General features: G+C 39.9%; 1 protein-coding gene across 1 annotated transcript in view; it reads right to left on the reverse strand.

Annotated features, from left to right (window-relative positions):
• The window catches only part of KDM7A (lysine demethylase 7A), a 70005-nt gene that overhangs the window by 32743 nt on the left and 17308 nt on the right, over positions 1-19954 (reverse strand). The window contains exons 2-6 of the mRNA XM_053926152.1: positions 10149-10234; positions 5067-5184; positions 2603-2763; positions 716-857; positions 216-402 (exon numbers count right to left, since the gene is read on the reverse strand). Of these exons, the coding sequence (XP_053782127.1) occupies positions 216-402; positions 716-857; positions 2603-2763; positions 5067-5184; positions 10149-10234 (694 nt within the window). The remainder of the gene's footprint in view (positions 1-215; positions 403-715; positions 858-2602; positions 2764-5066; positions 5185-10148; positions 10235-19954) is intronic.

Consider the following 19954-nt stretch of genomic DNA (forward strand, 5'->3'; position numbering starts at 1 on the left):
GGGGGGGGGCGGGATCTAAGTATAGATTGAGAACTAATAGCTCCTCTGTTACTCAGGGTTAAAAAATCATAATGCTTACCAGTAACATGATAGGTCCTACTTAAAAAGTACAAAAACTTCCCTCTTTGCAAATGTCATTTGCATGAATGCACCCCTGCAAATACAGGACTATGTGTTTTTGTCAATAGGAGAACAAAGAAATACCCCCATCTTACCCAGAGGACATGGTACCAAACCGAAGTTCCACCAAAGTCAATGTGGAAATCTGTGTAGCTGTCTTGCACTCCCATTAAGCAGTATTTCTGAACAAATGGCTTGGGAAAGACTGAGTCATCTGGCCAATAATTTTCCACCCAGGACAGTTTTCTGGCTATGTCAGGGACCTCCACCAATTCAGACATCCTTTAAAAAAACAAACACACATACACACACACACCCACGTCATGCAAATTAAAACTTCTTAAAATGGCATCTTCCATCTCAACCCAGACCAAGAAATTAAATGGAACTCAAGATTAACAACAATACTTCAAGTTTAAAACTCACTGTATTTCTAAATACCCTCTGAGCATGCCACAACAAAATTTACAACATTGCTATCACTGGGCCACTTAAGAGGTCGCAATTATGCCTCTCCTTACTGAAGTAAACTTATCATTTAACTGCGTATAGCTAACACTCAGAAGACTAACCCCAAATGTCCAGAACTACTCACTTTGTATCTGAAAATTCAAGGCTGATCACATTTAACACTTTTGGTCTGTTGGGATTCATGAAGTATTTAACATAATTGTGAAGTGTCATTTTGCTGTCTGCCTGCCTTGCCACATCAATGACATCTATCACTTTGTCACCACCTGCAGAGAAAAATTACAGTCTCATTATTGGGCTTAAAAGTTACATCAATTGATGCCCTAAACAAAAATACATAGCCTAGACGAAGTTTTTCCTAGGCCCTTAATTTTTTAGACCAAATGGAACTTTTGAAAAGGGGGATGGTTTTTGAAGGAAAGAAAGCAATTAAGACAAAGCTGCATAATTAACAATGACCGTAAAAACTTAACGCGTTTACAAGCTTTTTACATATCAATGATTTCTTGCATGCAGCTCATGACAAAAATGCATTACACTGCTCTGTGGAAACTGCCACCCGGTCTGGGTTTCCATTTCCTCACGCATAAAGTGAGGGGGCTGACTTTTTCCCTTTCGCTTCCGTAACACATACGATTCTAAAGCTATCATTTTGAAAACGCCATCAGTCATTGGGGAACAAGTTAACTAGGACAGACAATTTGTTTGCCTGCTAGTGTCTTCTCTTCTAATATTCCGCTTCAAGAAAAAAATTGGTGGTTAGGAAGCAAAAATCAGTTCACATTCGTGTCTGTTGGGATTAATTTACAAATGTCCTATAAGACCATGAGGTGTTGCTTACACACCGCTACACTGTCACCCCAGGAAGAGGCATAACCAGTTTTACAATGCCCTACAGGATACGGCAGAATTCAAAATACGGAAATAACCAATCTGAAATAGAAAACAAATAAATGACTTTCTTATTTTAATGTAATTTTATGTAAGTTAAAAATATTATCTAGTAGACTTTATTTTATACTTAGGAGGCAAGACAATTCTGTTAACGGAAGGGCTTCGCAGTACTAAAAAGTTAAACATCGAATAGTTTGAAGATTTTTTCCCTATACTTATATTACACTGTATTTATTTTACAGTGCTATCGAGGCAGTTTTAGGTTAAAACTCAGCCTCTCCCCCTAATGTATCAAATACTCAAAATTATATGAATTTCCTCTGTGAACAGTTATCAGTGAGAACTGTCAAAGCAAAGGCTGGACACAAGGACAGATCCTCAGAGTTCATGCTCAGGGGAAAACACACGGTAATGGGTGCTCAGTTTGGAAACAAGGTAGATTTGAGATCTAATCCTCAAATAATCTCTATCTATTGCTGACAAGGAATGACATCTACATGTAGTCAGCTTTTTCTATAAATACCACGAAGAGAATAAATAAAATAACTAAAAATGTCAACAGTATTGCAATAGATGAACAACACTCCCCTTGTTTTTATGCCTTTCTGGGCCTCAAAATAACAAATTCAGTCCAGACATCATTAAATGGCACTATCGCCAAGCCATAAATAACAAAAAGAGGTTTAAAAATATGTCTCCTTTTGCACGGCCATTCTCTCGGCAGCAGGTCACTGAAGCAGGGTCCAGAAATCTTGCACCTGAATCTCCGAGGGCCTGGGCCCAACCCGGTTCCCCGCTGCCTTTCCCCAGGATCTGCAGCTACCCCGCAGTAACAGTTTTTCCTAAGCAAGCACCAGAAAATAGGATGACAAAAAAAAAAAAATAAAAAAAAGCAGCAGGGTGAGTCTGAGGATATAAGAATAGGCAAAATGTTTCATTCTGTTTTTCTCACAATTGCAGGTCTGCTGAGAAAAAAAGTAGTTTTCAATACAGGTGATATTCAGTTTCACCTTTCCTGACGCAGGAAACTGAACTAAATTAACCTCTTTTCACTCGACTTTTAATATTGTTAGGGCAACGTCATTTTTACTTTTGCCGTGTTTTCCAAAGTTCGTACCTACATGACGTTCCACATCGAGAACAGAGAAAGTAGGTGCAGGGAGCCTGAGTCCTAGGTCGTCTAACTTGGGGACCATAATCGGGACTTCAAATCCGTGCTTCTCCAGATACCTCTGTGTCAGCTGGCTGCCATGCATCTTCACGATGATCTCATCGGCACTAAGGGAAACAGAAGAGTAAGATGTCAGCTCTGCTCAGTTCAGTTAAAAAATCTCTGGTAATGGGTTAATCTCATATACTACATTATTATCTATAACAGTGGTTCTCAACCTGTCATACCTAATTCTCCTTTTTAGAACAAATTTTTTTTAATAAAGCCCCTTTGAAGGTAAATTTCATAATTACTCTAATACATATCATTGAATATATATTACATATATTGTATAAAATGCCTTTTAACTATAGTAAGAGAAACAAATCAGTTTATAGTAAAAGATGTGTTTCAATATGTAAATGTTCACATAAACTGCACTGGAAGAGATAATAGAATAATAGGATGCTTACAATTAGATGTAATGAGTAGTTGGATGTAAGAAAATTAACAACGTAAGAAGCCACTCAATACTTTCAAGAAGAACAGAACTGGAGACAAACTAAACACACACCGCAGAGGGATGGTTAAGTGCATCACTGTGCTCGCACCGCTGCAGACCACACAGCAGTGCAGGACTGAACAGATGTTCGCATACACAGGGACCAACGCCTGGGAGTATAATAGAGCATCAAGTTACACGACATACGCATAACACAGCCCTTTTATCCTTTAAAACTTAGATGCATGTGTATATCCACACATCTCTCTCTCTCTCTCTCTCTATATATATATATATAAATGTTTTAAATGTTATTACTTATGTAGAAAAGGGTCTCAAAAGACATTAAGTCTTAAAACAGGGGAGAAGGAAGATGGCCTGTTCGTTTTATTTCATACACTTCGGTGTCCACCACATCAAGTATGTGTAAGTTAGTTAATAAATGAGGTGGAGGTTTATGGAGTTAAACAAATAAAACCAAAGACCCTTCCCTAATGGCAATCACCGTCTGGACATTCGTGACCCTCTCTGCAACCTGCTCTCACTTGTGTCCTGTGTGGCAGAGAAGCCCCGGGCGGCACCACTGGGCCAGGATTTTTAACACTACTCTGCGGGTCACACCCTCTTTGAAAAAAATGAAAGCTATGGCTCCTCTCCCTGAAAAAAAAAAAAAAAAGTACATTCCCGCATTGACACTAAGTTGTTTACACAATTGTAAGGGACTCACAAGCCTCTCTGAAGCCAGCACACAGCCCCACACTGACAGCTCCAGCCCTTGGCTCCAAGCGAATCAAGGAAAACAAACACATTTCTCCAATGACTTCAAAACCGGTAACAGAGACTATTTGAGAATAGGGCCTTTAATATCACAAAAATCATATGGAAACCACTATTCACAATGTTTTCTTTTTCTCTGTAGACCTGAGGGAGCCAACAGTAGCTACTTATACTATATGTTTCTGTTTAATAATGGAGGAGGAGGGAGATAGGAATCCTAGAGACTGTTAAGAAATAGCAAAGATTCATAGGATCTGAAATAGTTCCATAATAGGTTGCATGTGTATGATTTAAATTTAAAATGCGCTTCCTCTCTTTAACAAGCCTGGATATGATCTCGTGTATAAGCTTATTAAGCATCATCACTTTAAACAGACATCCGGCACTGAGTAGAAAATTATCCATAGCATGATTAAATGCTGTATAACAGGGGTGTCAAACTCATTTTCACCGGGGGCCACATCAGCCTCACAGTTACCTTCAAAAGGCTGCAATAATTTTAGGACTGTATAAATGTAACTACTCCTTAACTGTTAAGGAGCTGAAATTACATTCAGCCCTTTGAAGGCAACCGTGAGCCCGGGAAAATGAGTTTGACACCCCTGCTGTATAATGCTTTTGACTCTCTTTGAGCCACAGGTGACTCAAATACTCTCTATTATCTATACGACATCAGAAAGCCCAATCAGGCTGCCCCCAGGGAGGCCAAGCAATGGGTATGGGTACTGCTGGTAGGCCTGGAGCAGAGGCAGACATGGAAAAAAAGAAAAACAGAGTTTGAAAATGGGAAAAAGTGAGGTGAAAGAGAAGCAGCAGCTGCTATCATAAGGAACCGAGCACTTGGACCAACTGCCTGAAATTTTGTATTTCAAACTTGCTTAACTGGGATGCACAGTTAAGAATGTATTTTTACACGGCAGCCCAGCACACGTACATGTAACAAAAGTTCCATGAGACTATGCTCAGGTAGTCCTCTGACTTGCAATGTACATTGCGGTATTTTCTATTTCATTCTGTTTTAAGAAGTAAAAACTTGATTGAGAATAGTCATGGGTTGTAACCTGACATTTGAAAATACTGCTTTATTTAGACAATGTCAGTTTATCAGCTAACGTTCTTAAAATTTTCTTTGACCAGAACAGGTTTCCATACCTTGGGAAGACTCGAGAACGTAATTCCTTCACAAAAGTTCTAGTTCCAGCTTGCACTGGTTTGGAGCCGTCATCGACTTCTGTGTAGTCGTGTCTGTGCCAGTTTCTCCTTTTCTTCACTGCGTTTTTAGATAAAAAAAGGAACATTTTGGTACCCACTGATGCTATGTACTTTCTAACTGTTATATAATCAGAAATAACAATTATTCAGCACAATAAAAACACTCACATTTTTTATGTATTTATAGGCCGAAGAAGTAAATTTTACTTTATAGAACACAGCTCCTATAGGCAATTAATTGTGGTGTGTTTTTTTTATCTACTCTTACTTCACAGTAATTTGAAAATTAAATCAAGGAATTCAAATTAGCAGACGGAGCCTTTTATAAGACCCACATTTACACATACTATAAAATTTCACAATTATTTAAAATTATGATTTTCACTAGAACGTTAGGTCATCATATAATTTTTATGGATCATCCAAATCATTCTCTCAGAATAGGGCCTTTGATCCCATGTCGGAAATCTATTTTCAACAGGACAGTTCCTTTCTCTTCATGTCAACTTTAGTCCCCTAATAAGCATGGTTACAGTGACAGAAAGAAGAGCAGGCGACGGCCTCACAATTTAAGAAAGACGAGTGGCACCACGGAACAGCATTATCGTGACTTCTAACGCACAGCCCCAGGAGGCTGCAATCTTGAATGGTCACAGCAATCAAGCAGGAGACTTGACTGACTCCTAGTTCGGCCACTACTCACTCTGCCACCTTGGGCAGGCCACTTAACCCACCTGGCTCCAGTTTCCTCCATGTGCAAGTGAAGGAGATGAGCACTGGTTTTCCAGCTGGGCTGAGGGACCCTTAATATAGAGGACGATGGGGAAGAAGCCGAGGGAGGAGCTCTGGACCACATTCCTCTTTCCACCAGGGTGTCACCACCTACATATCTTCTGTGTAGCACTAATGTAAGGTTTCAGTTTTATTAATACATATATATTTTTAAAGTTTGGAAAGCACTCTTAAGCCTCAAACCTCCACAATTCTGGGTAATGTACTGACGTCTGCAACTTTACTTAGAATGCATCAAAAAATCAGATGAATACATGAACTTTTCCTGTACATTTGAACATTCTCCTAACAATATGTTGGGTGGAGGACACAACTCCATAAGTCTTCAAACCTTCACCTTACAAAGATCATAATAACATAATAATGCTGATTCCTCGTACGGATAAGGAGAAGTCACACTAAGTAATGAACAGAGGTGGAAATCAGACTTAATTCATATCTCAGAGTCTAAAACAAGATTCCCAAGTAGTTTATAGCAGTCAGACCCTCAATATGGCTGACAGTAAATTCCATTTTTGAAAAACAGAGAATCATAAAGCAACCTTAGTGGAAAATCCCATGAAGGCATTGTGTGTGTGTGTGTGTGTTCCCTCATTTAAAGTCACTCCTAAAATTCAGGAGTATTGAACTCCAGCCTTTTTCCCTTACACATACATATAGAGAGACAGACCTCCACTTTATTTTCAGCTGGGACCATGATGTCTATTCTGCTTACCCTTCTTCTTATATCATGAGCATTTTCTCCTTATCACATATGCAAAGGCAACTTAAGGCAGCTTACAATTATTTTAAGGTATGGATGTAGATGCATCATATTATAATCATTTTTTTTATTCTTAAGCATTTAGTTCATCCTGAATCTTTCTTCAAAGTTGAGATTAACACTCATATATATAAATCTGTTTCCACCATTAACTCCTAGGGACAAATTCCTAGAAATGCTAGAAGACAGACTAAATTTTAAAGATACTTGCTACATATCACAAAACTGCCTTCAGAAAAGTGGTAGGTAACTCATATTCTTACCAGTGTACAAGGCGGGACCTCAAAAATCTGGAATTTATTTATTAAAAAATTGTGTATTCATTCTTGCATGTTTAAACTTCAGTCACCTTCAAAGTACTCTCCATTTAATGCAATACACCTATTGAGACTTTTTTCCCCCACTGCTCTAAACACTTTTTGAACTCATCAATTTCTATGCTTTTTAGTGCTTCTGCCATTTTTTGTTTCACCTCTTCCACATGGGAGAAAAGCTTCCTTTTGAGGAAAAGCTTCCTTTTGTTTTCATCCAGGGAAACAAAAGAAAGTCACTAGGGATGAGATCTGGTGAACAGGGAGGGTGGGGGGTGGGGGTCATGCTGTTTTTGCTGAAAATCAAAAACTGCTGAACACTCAGTGTAGTGTGGGCAGGTACACTCATAAATTACCCATCTTGAAATGGGCAAACCCAAGAGTCTTCCAAAAAAAAAAATTCACTGAAGCCGAACGCAGCCTCTCACAACGACACCAGCTGGTACACTGATACAGATGGGTTCCTAGAACACTCACCTAGTGGGGGAAGCTGGTACTACAAGGGGCCTGCCCTCCGGAAGATAATTCCAGGGCTTTTTTGGTTCCTCCCCCCCTTATATAAACAGCCTATTTCAAAGCACTGGGTCAACAGTTAGTATCATTATTGGAAAGAAAAGGAAAGGCTGCTCATTTGGTAAGTAATCATGCTATGACATTCGTTTTTGCTGAAAGATTAGAATTAGAGCAGAGTGGGATTGAACAGCTATGGGTTTGAACCCTAGCTCTGCCAAATAGCTACATGAAAGAGCTCTTAGACCATTTTTCTCATATTGTGCTGCTATAAATATCAAAGGAGAAAACACAGGTCAAGTACTTGCTTAGCACAGTGCCTGCCACTCAATAAGCTGCCAATTACTAAGGTTTCCTTTTAAACATTTTGACCTGCAGGATGATAACAGAGGGAGGGCTACAACTGTCCTGCTGGGCCAACATGTTTGACACAAAAACAATCAGCCACTAGAAGAGCTAGCCTAATTTCTAAAGGAAGGAAGCCGATGAAGAAACACTTCAATAGTGTACACGGGGAAGAGAGGGCAAATTTGGAGTGTGACCTGCACATGCATGAAGAGCGCTGAGCATATCTGCTGACGTGGTAAACTGCGTCCTGATACCTGTCCTCAAACAGAGCTCTTAATTCCCATAGGGGTCAAGTCCACAGGCACTGCAGTAAGTGTGCATTCTACTACTGAGATGGTATCTACAACAATAAGGATTCCTGGGGAATTCCCAAAGGGGCAGAAAGCCCTGGCGGCAAGCAAGACAGGCTTACTAGCAGAGGGAAAGGGACCAAGGGGATTGCCCAAGCTGGAGGTAGAGGGTACGGTGTGCGGGTGGCAAGCCTTAACTCAAGATGAAAGAGATTACTGGAGCTTAGCTGTTTTCCCTGTGGGTGCTCAGAGGTGGACTTCTGCCCAGAAGATAGTCAATGCCTGATCGTCTGTCATTCAAGGACGAGAAGCACACGAAGGACCAGGTAATACTGTCTCCTCTCCGATGCATCATTATTCAAAGTGCAGGCTGCGATCCATTATGGATTGTGAAATCAATTTAGTGACCATTGACAAGTTTGTTTGTTTTTTAAAATTTTTATTGTTATTCAATTACAGTTGTATGCCTTTTCTCCCCACATTGACAAGTTTTTTAAAAAATTAAATCATATAAGAAAAAATAGAGTACATCACATGTAGCAGTGTCTTATATACATTATTCCGCCTCATAGTAACCCACTTAATATTTCATGAAAATTAAATGTAAATGATTTCATTTGGGGATTATATGCTTAAATTCTAAACTAATAAAATTATCAATTTTAGTTCTGTTTTTCTTCTTCAGATAACAACCCAGTATTATTTACTTCCTTCAAGAATTATACTCAGTCAATAATTACATCAAGAGATATACTACTTCAGTGCTACACAAAATAAAAAACCTTTAAATAAAAATATGACAAGAAATTAACCAGTGATGTATGTAACAATTGCTAACCTCAAATTTTATAACAGGAAAATAGATATTCTGTATCTTACATGAACTATTTTAATGCATTCATATAGTTTAAATATCTAAATCTCTTATAAAGTTGGTAAATTAACATTGCTAACAAAACATATGAGCAGTCAGTTGCTGGTAAGTCTCTTTTAAAAAATTACTTGCCCATGACCTCAGAACAAGACTTCTATTTAAAAAAAAAGAAAGAAGTACCACAAAAAAAGCTACATTCAAAATAAAGAGGCTACATGTATGGGTTACTTATATCTGACCCAAGTGTTTATCAAGGCATATTCAGGAAAAGGCTCCTTTCTCTTCTAAAATGATTAAGCCTAAAGTTTTTCCCTTTAGTTTAGTAGACACAAAAACTCTAGTTTTCAGTCTAAATTTTAAAGAAAAAAAAAGTAGTTATAACATATTCCAAAGCTTTTAAAATCTTGACTCTCACAGGTGAACAATAATTATTATTTCAAGCTACTCTTCTGAAGCATTGGTAAGAATCTAAAAATAAATGTCATCTTGTATGTGCTGCTGGTTCCCTCCAGAGGACGAGCGAGCCTCGCTGCCTGGGCTCCGCCAGCTCGGGAGGGACAGACCAGAGAGCCCTGGGCTGGACCCTCCTTGGTCTTCCTCTGGATGGGACTGGCTTCAAGCAGAGAGTACCGCTGGGGCAGGACTCCAGATCATACTCAACATGATAACCGAATTTTGGAAAGAGATGTTTTATTTTAGAATATCAATGCCCTAATTTTCTCCTAAAAATACAACGCGTGTGTGTGCATTGGAATAAAATTTTACTCTGTACACTATCACAAAGTATTACTGAAAGATCTTTTAAAAATGCATAAAATAAAAAGTTAAAATCAGTTTCCAGAATCAGAAAAATTGTACTTTACCACACTTCTCAAATTGAAAGCTTTGAAAATATGTACTTGAGTTTGGGGACTCTGCACTGGGAATTAAGAATAATCGTATCTTCCCCTTAATATTTTGACATATTTAATGTTAATAATTCAGACAAAAAAATGACACTCTCAGTATCTTCAGAAATATGTTTCCTATAGCCCTGGGTAGGTATGACATAACTAATCACAGTACCATTTAAAGTATTACCACGTACACATTAAGTACTGAACTGCAGTTTTTCTTTGATCGGCTAGTACTTACTCAGGGAGGAACCATGCAGGACGGCACAGTTGGGACAGTGATACAGGTCAATGTCGACAGCATGATGTTCTTCTACTCCAACACAGCTAAGGTAAAGAAAAATAAGGCCAATATGAAAATAAATTTAAAATCATTACTTAACTACATTAGATCGGTTGGCATTTACCTGAGAAATGCACACCAACCTCACCAACAGATTTTGCAGAGTACAGAAATGTACGCAAGGATAAACTGTATTCTCTTCCCTGCACCCCTGCTAAACAACTGTCAGGGAGAATACATCCAAACGTACGGGAGGTGAGTCACTGTTAGAAGCAGTAGAGACACACTCGTAAGAGTGATGCAATTATAAGCCATAGGAACCTCAACCAGCACGTAAATGCCACCTGTCATGAAGTTAATGCTGTGTCCCCCCAAAATACACACGCTGAAGCTGCAAACCGCCAGTGTGGCTGCATTTATTTGGAGATTAAGACCTCTAAGAAAGTAATTAGGGTTAAAGGAGGTCATGGGGGGGGGGGCTGGTCCCACAGGATTAGTGTCCTTGTAAGAGGAGACACCAGAGTCTGCTCTCTCTCTCTCTCTCTCTCTCTCTCTCTCTGCATGCACACACAGAGGAAAGGCCACATGAGTACACAGCAAGAAGGGAGCTGTCCGCAAGCCAGGAAGAGAGCCCTCCCCAGAAACCAACGCTGGCAGGCCTTGATCTGGAACATCCAGCCTCCAGAACTGTGAGAAAATAAATTTCAGTTGTTTAGGTGTCCTAGTCTTAATGGTATTTTGTTATGGCATCCTGAAACAACTAAGACACAAACTAACTTTAAACTGTGGCTAGAGGTATTTACTATACTTTACTATACTTTAAAGTATAGTAAAGTCATCAGCTAGAGGTAGTTAGTAAATCTGCAAAATGTCATTGAGTCCTAACAGTTCTGCTTTAGGTCTCGGAGCCCTCATTAATCAGTTCAATTAGTTTGAGGCACTGTACTTGGAATATTCCATCCCATGGAGTATATGGCAGTAACACTTAAATAAAAATAAAGCTCAAGGGAACCAACTAGGGGCTAAAATAACTCTATCAGTGACCTCTGAAAAATAGGAGTAATTTATTTAAAAAAGACCCTAGCAGTTTTGCTACAACCCAAGTAATTTACTAGGGTAAAATTTTATAAGTGTTCATACTTGCAAAAAGTTACAAAACAAAAGTTCAACCAAAACTTATACTTGAAAAAGAAACAAAGCGGAACTAACACAGAATTGAGGAAGTATTTACAGACAACCCAAAACAGAGTTCACTTGTACTAACCCACAGTAAAGGAAACACCAAAAGATGTACTTCTTACAGAAGGAAAATGACAACAAAGAGGTCTGGAATGCAAGAAAAAAAGAAAAGAAAACGCTGAGGAAAGTAATACACACGTGGGTAAATGGACACGAACACTAACGACATGAACAAAACAATGTCATGTGGGACAGTATGTACAGGACTGAAACACAGAGCAGCAACACGTGAGTCAGAAGAGGACAGAGTCCCAGGGTCCTAAGATACCTGTGCTGGCAGGAGAGGGAAGGCTGATTAACATTGGATTTCAATAATAAGTTAAGGATGCCTATTATAATTTCCTGGGAGACAACTAAAAGAACAGAAACAGAGAGTGTAACTACTAAACTAGTAGCAGAAAAAAAGGAAAAAAAGTTAATTCAAAAGAAAGGGAAGAGGAAAAAACTTACACCTCCCCAAAAAATGGAGGTAGAATTTTTTGAAGGATTTATTTGTTTTTAGAGAGAACAAAAGGGAGTGAGAGAGAGAGGGAGAGAAACATCCTTGTGCAAAGAAACATCAATCAGTTGCCCCTCGCACACCCAGAACTGGGGACCAGGCCCGCAACTCAGGCCTGTGCTCTGACGGGGAATCAAACTGGCCACCCTTCGACCCTTCGGTCTGCGGGGTGACACTCAGCCCACTGAGCTGCACCAGTCAGGGCAGGTAGAAATTTAAAATATCTTTAATTACATTATATGCAGATATACTGAAAGCTCCAGTTAAAAGACATTATCCAGTTGACTTAATATAATTTACCAGTTATAAGAGATGCATAAAACGAGGGTACAAAAAGGTTAAAAGATTAAAAGCAAAAGGATGGGCAAATAAATACCATGAAAATTGTAATCAAAAGAAAGTACAGCTATATTAATACTAAGCCACATAGAATCCAAAGCAAAACATATAATGAAATAAATGTGTTCACTGATAATGGTAAAAGTTTCAATTCATCAGGAGGATGTAACAGGAACACCTGTACTGGGAGATTTGACAACTCTCTTGGTATCCAACAGAACAAACGGACCAAACAAAACTCTATGGAATATACAAGTTTCAACTACAGGATTAAAAAACATGATTTATGTTGAGAAAATTGGACTGAGAGATGCAAAAAAGTGAAACCAGCCCACCAACTTACACCACACACGGGAATAAACTCAAAATGGATTAAAGACTTAAATGTAAGTCATGAAGTCATAAAAATCCTAGAATAAAACATAGGTAGTAAAATTTCAGACATTTTTTATAGCAATATTTTTCCCAACATATCTCCTTGGGCAAGGAAAACAAAGGAAAAATAAATGGAACTACATCAAACTAAAAAGCTTTTGCATAGCAAAAGAAACCATCAACAAAATGGAAAGGGAACACACTGAAGGGGAGAACATATTTGCCAACGAAACATCTGATGAGGGGTTAATTTCCAAAATATATAAAGAACTCACACAACTCAACAGCAGGAGAACAAACAATCCAATTAAAAAATGGGCAAAGGACCTGAGTAGACACTTCTCCAAAAAGGACAAACAGATGCTCCATGTCACTAGCCATCACACAGAGCAAATTAAAATCACAACGAGATATCACCTCACACCTGTCAGAATGGTTATCATCAATAAATCAACAAACAAGTCCTGGCCAGGATGTGGAGAAAAGGCAACTCTAGTGCACTGTTGGTGGAATGCGGACTCATGCAGCCACTGGGGGAAACAGTATGAGTTTTCCTCAATTGCCTTTTGACCCAGCGATCCCACTGCTGGGAATATATTAGAAGAAACCCGAAACACTAATTCAAAAGAATACAACCACCCCTACGTGAACTGCAGCATTATTTACAATAACCAAGATATGGAGGCAGCCCAAGCGTCCATCAGTAGATGAGTGGATAAAAAAGCTATGGTACATTTACACAATGGACTGTTACTTGGCCGTAAAAAAAGAAGGAAATCTTACCCTTTGAGACAGCATGGATGGACCTGGAAATTATTACGCTAAGTGAAATAAGCCAGTCAGAGAAAGACGAACACCATATGAGTTCACTGATATGTGGAATGTAATGAACACAATAAACTGACAGACAAAACAAAAACAGAGGCACAGATACGTGGGACAGACTGACAGCTGTCAGAGGGGAGGGGAGTTGGGGGGCCAGGTGAAAGAAGGTGAGAGATTAATCCAAATGAAAACCCCATCTATGCCTATAACATAGACAGCAGCGTGGCGACAGCCAGAGGGGAAAGGGGGTGAGGCAGATGGAGGGGGGCGAAGGGAAGATAAATGGGGGCTTTGCACTGGGAATGGGCGCTCTATGCAGCGTGCAGAGGGTGTTTTGTTAAGCTGTACACCTGAAACCTGTATCGTTCTGTGAACCAACGTTGCCCCAATAAATTTAATTTTTTAAAAAATGACCTGATGGACTTTATAGAATATTATACCCACCAAGCATTCGGACTCTTGTAACACACCACATACAAAAATTAACTCAAATGGATCATACATCTAAATGTAAGAGCCAAAACTATAAAACTCCTCAAATAAGCCATCGGAGTAAGCCCCCATATTCCTGAATCAGAAAATGGTTTCTCAGATCCTACACCAAAAGCAGAAGTGACAAAAGAGAAAAAGATAAACTGGGCATCGCACTGCAGTCCCGAAGACTTCTGTTTCCTCAGCTTAGTTTGGTGTAAGCTAATCAGCTGAGTTTGGAAAGTGGCAGAAATGTGTGGGGAAAGAATGGATAAAACGGTTGATCTGAAGAAAGGAAAGACCAAGAAACACAGTAATGTGGCTCAGCTAGGCAGCGCTGAGAGTCCCCCTGAGGTCGGTGATAATGAAATCCAAGGGAAACCATTTCTGCACAGCTGGGCGACTGTTTTGTTTTCCAGCAAAGGTCACCCAGGTGGTGCAGACCCAGAGGAGACAGGGTCCATCCATGGCAAAGGACTGGAAAGAGAGTTGAGAATACTTTACAAGGGAGTTAATATAATGACAAACCGTGAAATCTAAGCTGGACAAAGGGGCACAAAGACAGAAGAGGGAGTGAGAAGATGGCGAGACGGTCTGAGGGGTCTCGACGTGTCCCAAGCACTGACTCAGTGGGAGCCTGGAGCACGTGATCAGAAAGGAGCGGAGATTACGCTCAAAGGCGGAATGTTCAGAATTTAAATTTCAGAGGCAGTGGAGCCTGAAACTGTGATAAGCACAAGTGTCATAATGGCAGGTGGCTAAGATGCAGCAAAGAAAAAGTCCACTGGAGATGAGTGAGAAGACGTGTGAGAGGCATGGCTACATTCAGGGACCCGGAGCTTAACCCGGACCAGAACTGACACTCGAGGCCACAGAGGCCAACGTGACACTTCTTCTAGACACCATGGTCCGTCTTGTCCTACCTTGACTATGGCCACATTCCTCATCCTCAAAAAGAGATGGTCACACTGAAAGAATTCAGTGAGAAAATATCGTTAGATGTGTCCCAGAAAACCTAAACCAGCATGTATCATAAACTCACCCATGAGTATCTAAGACACGTTAAGTAAAGGTGACTTATGGAAGGAAGAGAAGATATGGACATTTCAATCAACTGAAGACACTCTGGGAAAAACTTAGCTAAGAATCCGCCGGCTGTGCCCAGCCCGGACCAACTGGCAAAACACGTGCAGCTCACACTCATTAAAAATTTCAGAAGTTAACAGTACATTTGGTAAGTTAGTAAAAACAGTAAAACTGATAAATTAGTAATTCTGAAAAATTAAAGTACCACTTTAAAAGATCAAATTAAACATAAAAATTAAATGTTCCTAAACCAAAAAGGTTATTTCAGATCTTTGAAGGGCACTAAAAGGAACTGATACGTACATTTCAATGTCTCTCTCTGAGTGGAGTAAATTTCCCCACCCCTGACCCCCCACTAAAACAATTTTAGAATCACTAGGCCTTTAACAGAAGAACAAATACAGTGGGACACATAAGTGCAGAACTCTGAAAGAATCATTTTCAATCTTTCTTTAGTCTCTCCCACTCCATTTATTTCTTATGAAAGTCTCCTTCATAAACAAATTGTCCCACTTTTTCCTAACAGCAAAATGTTTAATGTTTATTAGAACACTGTGTAGGAGGGGGTTCCCCCTAGGGGTGCCAATCAGACCTTTGCTGAATAGCTTCCATCAACAGCCTCAATGCCATTTGGTAAATGGGACAGTGAAGACTTTAGCACTTTCGATTGTCTTTATCTTCGGAAATTGTGGCTTAGTCAGCATTTTTTGACACTTGATGAGAACACAATTGAATTAATGACTAACCAGAATCCCCTAGGATCAGCCAAACACTCTCTTTTTCCTCTCGGAGAGCGCTCCCACTTACACTCTCTACTCTCAGTGCTAGCAGAGCAGGGCGGTCGAACTCTTGAAGACCTTACTGCCAGTGGACCCCGCTGGGCAGTCAGTCCTCTAGCTTCAAACGCTCTCCCCACTCTTCACCAGCCAATCCTGTCCACCCCCGGGTCCTCCTCCGCAGTAAAGCTGCACTGGATCACCCCTCGGAAAGTCCTCCAACATTTTATTGACACACGTTTCCACTCATTTACGTCTGACCTTGAGCTAATTTATATACCGTTTCCTGAACTGAGCTCAAGACTCCTCTCGGGACTGCACACAGTGCCCCTCACCAGTGACCCCAGGGAATCTCTGTGGATTAACTGTGCTGAACATTTATCTGCTACAGATGCATCGTGGTAAAGTTACGGCAACTTTTTAAAAACTCCGTTCAGCTTGAATTATGTAAGAATTTGAAGTAGAAACTAATGGCAACAGTTGGTAAGAAGGGAAAGATCTTTCAGTATATAAATTAGATATTTTTTTCATTCTTCCTCAGATGGTAGAAGGCTGTGGTAATGGGATTCATTCATTTCAAATTTTGCTCTAGTACAACTTTTCACTTATGTATCAAAAGCTTGCCTTCTTACCCAAAGCACCAAGCTACTCGACGTCATCCTAATGAGAAGACAAAGTCTTTGTGTGGCCCCTAATGCCCCACACTAATATCATTGAGGGGCTGGTTGTCCTATCTCCTCTCCCATCGCTGAACTCCGGCCTAGGCCCAGGTCTTGGGACAGCTGTGAGTCGGGCAAGGCCTACCCAGCAGAGTGACGGGCCACCAGGTGAAGAGGTGTCAGCTGGCTTCCGTGAGGTGCGTAGTTTTGGGCATTCGAAAGGCTTGGTTTGATTTCTAGCTCTGCTAGTTTTGACTTTAAGCAAATTTCTTAATCTCTCTGAGCACAAGTCCCCTAGGATTAACCAGGACAGTAAATGTAAATATATAAAACACAAGGCTTGGCACAGTAAATATATTAAGCAATAAATGGCAGCCATTAATATCACTGTGTTTCTATTAGGTACCAGTTACGGCTCATGGAGCTCTGGGCTTATCATCTGTAAGATAATAAGAGATCTGAGCCTCAACAGGAAACTTGGCTTTCTGATTAATTCAGTATTTTTCTTCACTGATGTTTCTTCAGAGAACACTTAATTAGATATTCTAATGGTCATTCTTTAAGGAGGAAAAAGAGAAAATTTGTTTTGAATTTTTAATTAAGTTTTGATGGTTGAAGTTCTCTGGAGTCAGGCTGCCTGAGTTAGAATCCTGGCTACTCCACTCAGCAGCTGTGTGACTTTGGGTAACTTACTTTGCCTGTTTTTTGCTTCATCTGTAAAGATGGAGATAATAACAGTATTTCCCTCAAAGAATTATTAAGAAAATTAATTAGTACACATAAAATGCTTAGAATGAAACAGTAAAACAACAGTTTTACTGGTTGAAAAACCTTGTTTTCCCTACCAGCGCTGGCTTGGTAGGCTGACATGCCTACTAAAGGCACCAGGAGGCCAGCAGGCATCTTCACTTTGGAAGCGCAGTCTGCTTTAGCCCTGAGATGTTTTACACCAGGTATCAGCTGAAGTAAAAACTTGTAATTTGTACAGGAAATATCTCCAATGAAAATCAAACTAGTGACTTATGATTAAGTCTGTGGTTCAGGAAAAACCCAACTCCTATTAGTTTCTTGCTGACATATAACTGTTTTCATAAAATCAAGTGTTTATAAGTCGAGTATAGCATAGTTCAATTTGTGAAGATTTTATATTTGACACATTAAAGCAATTTATTGGCATATTATGTGCTTAACTATATTTAACAAGGGTTTTAAGTAAAGTACAAACTCTGAACCAAATTCCTTTGATTCATAATAATCTTAGAAAATTAGATACTTTTCCTGCCTCCAACAGCTGGCTCACAAGCTTCCAACTGTCCCAGGGCTTCCCAAGTTATTTCCAACCAGCTGACTCCGCACATTTATGTCAGTAAGGGTGGCGGAGGGAGACACAACCACGAGGAAGTGAACAAGGAACGTGGGAATAAAACAAAGGGGCGGGAGACCCGACAGGTGTGCTCACTGGTGCAAAATGCACCCCTTAAAGAGCTGAAAATCCTGCTGACAAGCTTCTAATGAACTTTGTTCCAAGAGGAACACGTGAAATACAGATATAGATACAATTTACATGCTGATACATTACATTCTTTGTTTCTTGAGTGCAGAAAACACGCTTGTTCTGCTTGTCGCCGTCCATCCGACACCGGAGCATCACCCACAGTCAGCAATGTAAAGCACAAATGGATTAAATAAACCTTTATTATTAAGCACAAATGAACTATTCTCTCATGAAGGTACGAATTTCTATTAGAATGTCCTAAGAAAAGGTGTTTGAAATTTCTGAAATATGGAAAAAGCTAAACCTACGTGCTCTTCACCATCCTGTGGTCGTTCTGGCCATTCACCGCTCAAGCTAACACTCTTCTTACTCCTCTTCAGCAATGTACTTCCGCCTGTGCAGCCACGTATAGGGTAGGTCCACGAAACCAAGGGAAGCTATGATGCACACAGCGCCCAGTGAATGTGCTATTTCATGGAGACAGATTAAACTTCTATTTATAACCAGTGAAACAGCAGAGAAGGGCCATCCCAAGTGAATGTGCTGTGAGAATTTAAGAACTCTGTAAACCATGTTGGAGGAGAAAAAGCTTGCCAGGATGATAAAAGATAAACAGAGCAATTTCATAGAAGTTTGCTTGGCAATGTTCTTAATAAAGGAGGGAATTAAAAAGTATGTAATCAGTATGTATATCAGTATGTACATTACTGCCTTCAGGTATTTTTGACATAAATTCTACCTAATAACTGTAACAAGGAAGAAGAAACATTATGCAAAAATTTGCTAAAGCAACCTGTATCGAGAAGTCCATGAAATGCTTGATGAGTCCACTTCCTTGCTGTGAAATGCAGGACCTAAGGAATTAACATTTCAAGAAAACTTTCTAAAGTTTAAAACTCAGTCCTTCTGTGGCTCCCAAACCTGGATGTGCATTAGAATCTGCTGCAGAGCTTTTACAAGCTGCTATGAGGCAGCCTTTCAAAAGAATGAGGCAGCTCTGCAGGAAGAGATACAGAAAGATCTCCAAGATAATGCTGTTAAGAAACAAAAGCCAGATGCAGAACAGTTTGTGTAATATGTCCCTCCCCCCGCAACCAACCACAGACACATGTTTGTAAATGCACAGTATATGTTTAGGATGGTATGTAAAAAATTGGTAAAAAGTGGCTGCCCCGGGAAAGAAAACTGGATGGATGCAGAATATGGGAGAGGGAGGATTGCTTTTCCCCATATACCTTTCTAGTGTACCGTTTTTACTGTGCATTGCTTATTTTAAAAAAGAAAAGAAAAACACATCTTGAATCCCACCTTAGATCTACAGGGAAAAGTTAATAGGTGGGGCCCGATAACCTTTATTTTAACAAGTTCCCCAGATGATCTTTTTTGGTTTTTTGCGGCCGGCTTGGCAGAGAAGTGGTATCTGAAGAAGGGTTCCTCTCAAACCCCAGCGCAGGGGCTGGCGCAGTACCTGATTCACAGCAACTTCTACGGAAACTTTGCTCTCTAACTCGACTTCCAGATCCTTAAAGACGGCAGTGATACTTAGTAATTCGGAATTTCCTACTCCCCACAGATCTGCCTACAGCTGATTACAGAGTAGGGCTCACAAACTATTTACTGACTGACACAAAGCAGGAATGCTAAGCACAGGGGGGAGGCAGTAGTTTGGGCTACTGTCCAGGAACTTGTTCAAATATGAATTTTGTGAATAAAAGGGGGCAGACATTGAATGTGAAGGGGAAAATAACTGATAATTGTTTGAAAATATTATTTTGAAACTCCATACATCTGTCAATGCAAAACAATGCAGTATTCTTGACCACTTAGGTTCAGTCACGGGTATAACCCTGCTGTAAAGAAAGGGTCGTGTGTCCCGTCCCCCCCTTCACTACAGATTTACATATTACGCCCATATTCTATTTTCCTTCCAGGTAGCTCCTAAGTGTCTCTATCATAACTGGATTTTCCCAATAAGGTATCTATTCAAAGAATACACAAAT

The sequence above is a fragment of the Desmodus rotundus genome, chromosome 6 (genome assembly GCF_022682495.2).
Source record: "Desmodus rotundus isolate HL8 chromosome 6, HLdesRot8A.1, whole genome shotgun sequence".
Taxonomy (NCBI): Eukaryota; Metazoa; Chordata; class Mammalia; order Chiroptera; family Phyllostomidae; genus Desmodus; species Desmodus rotundus.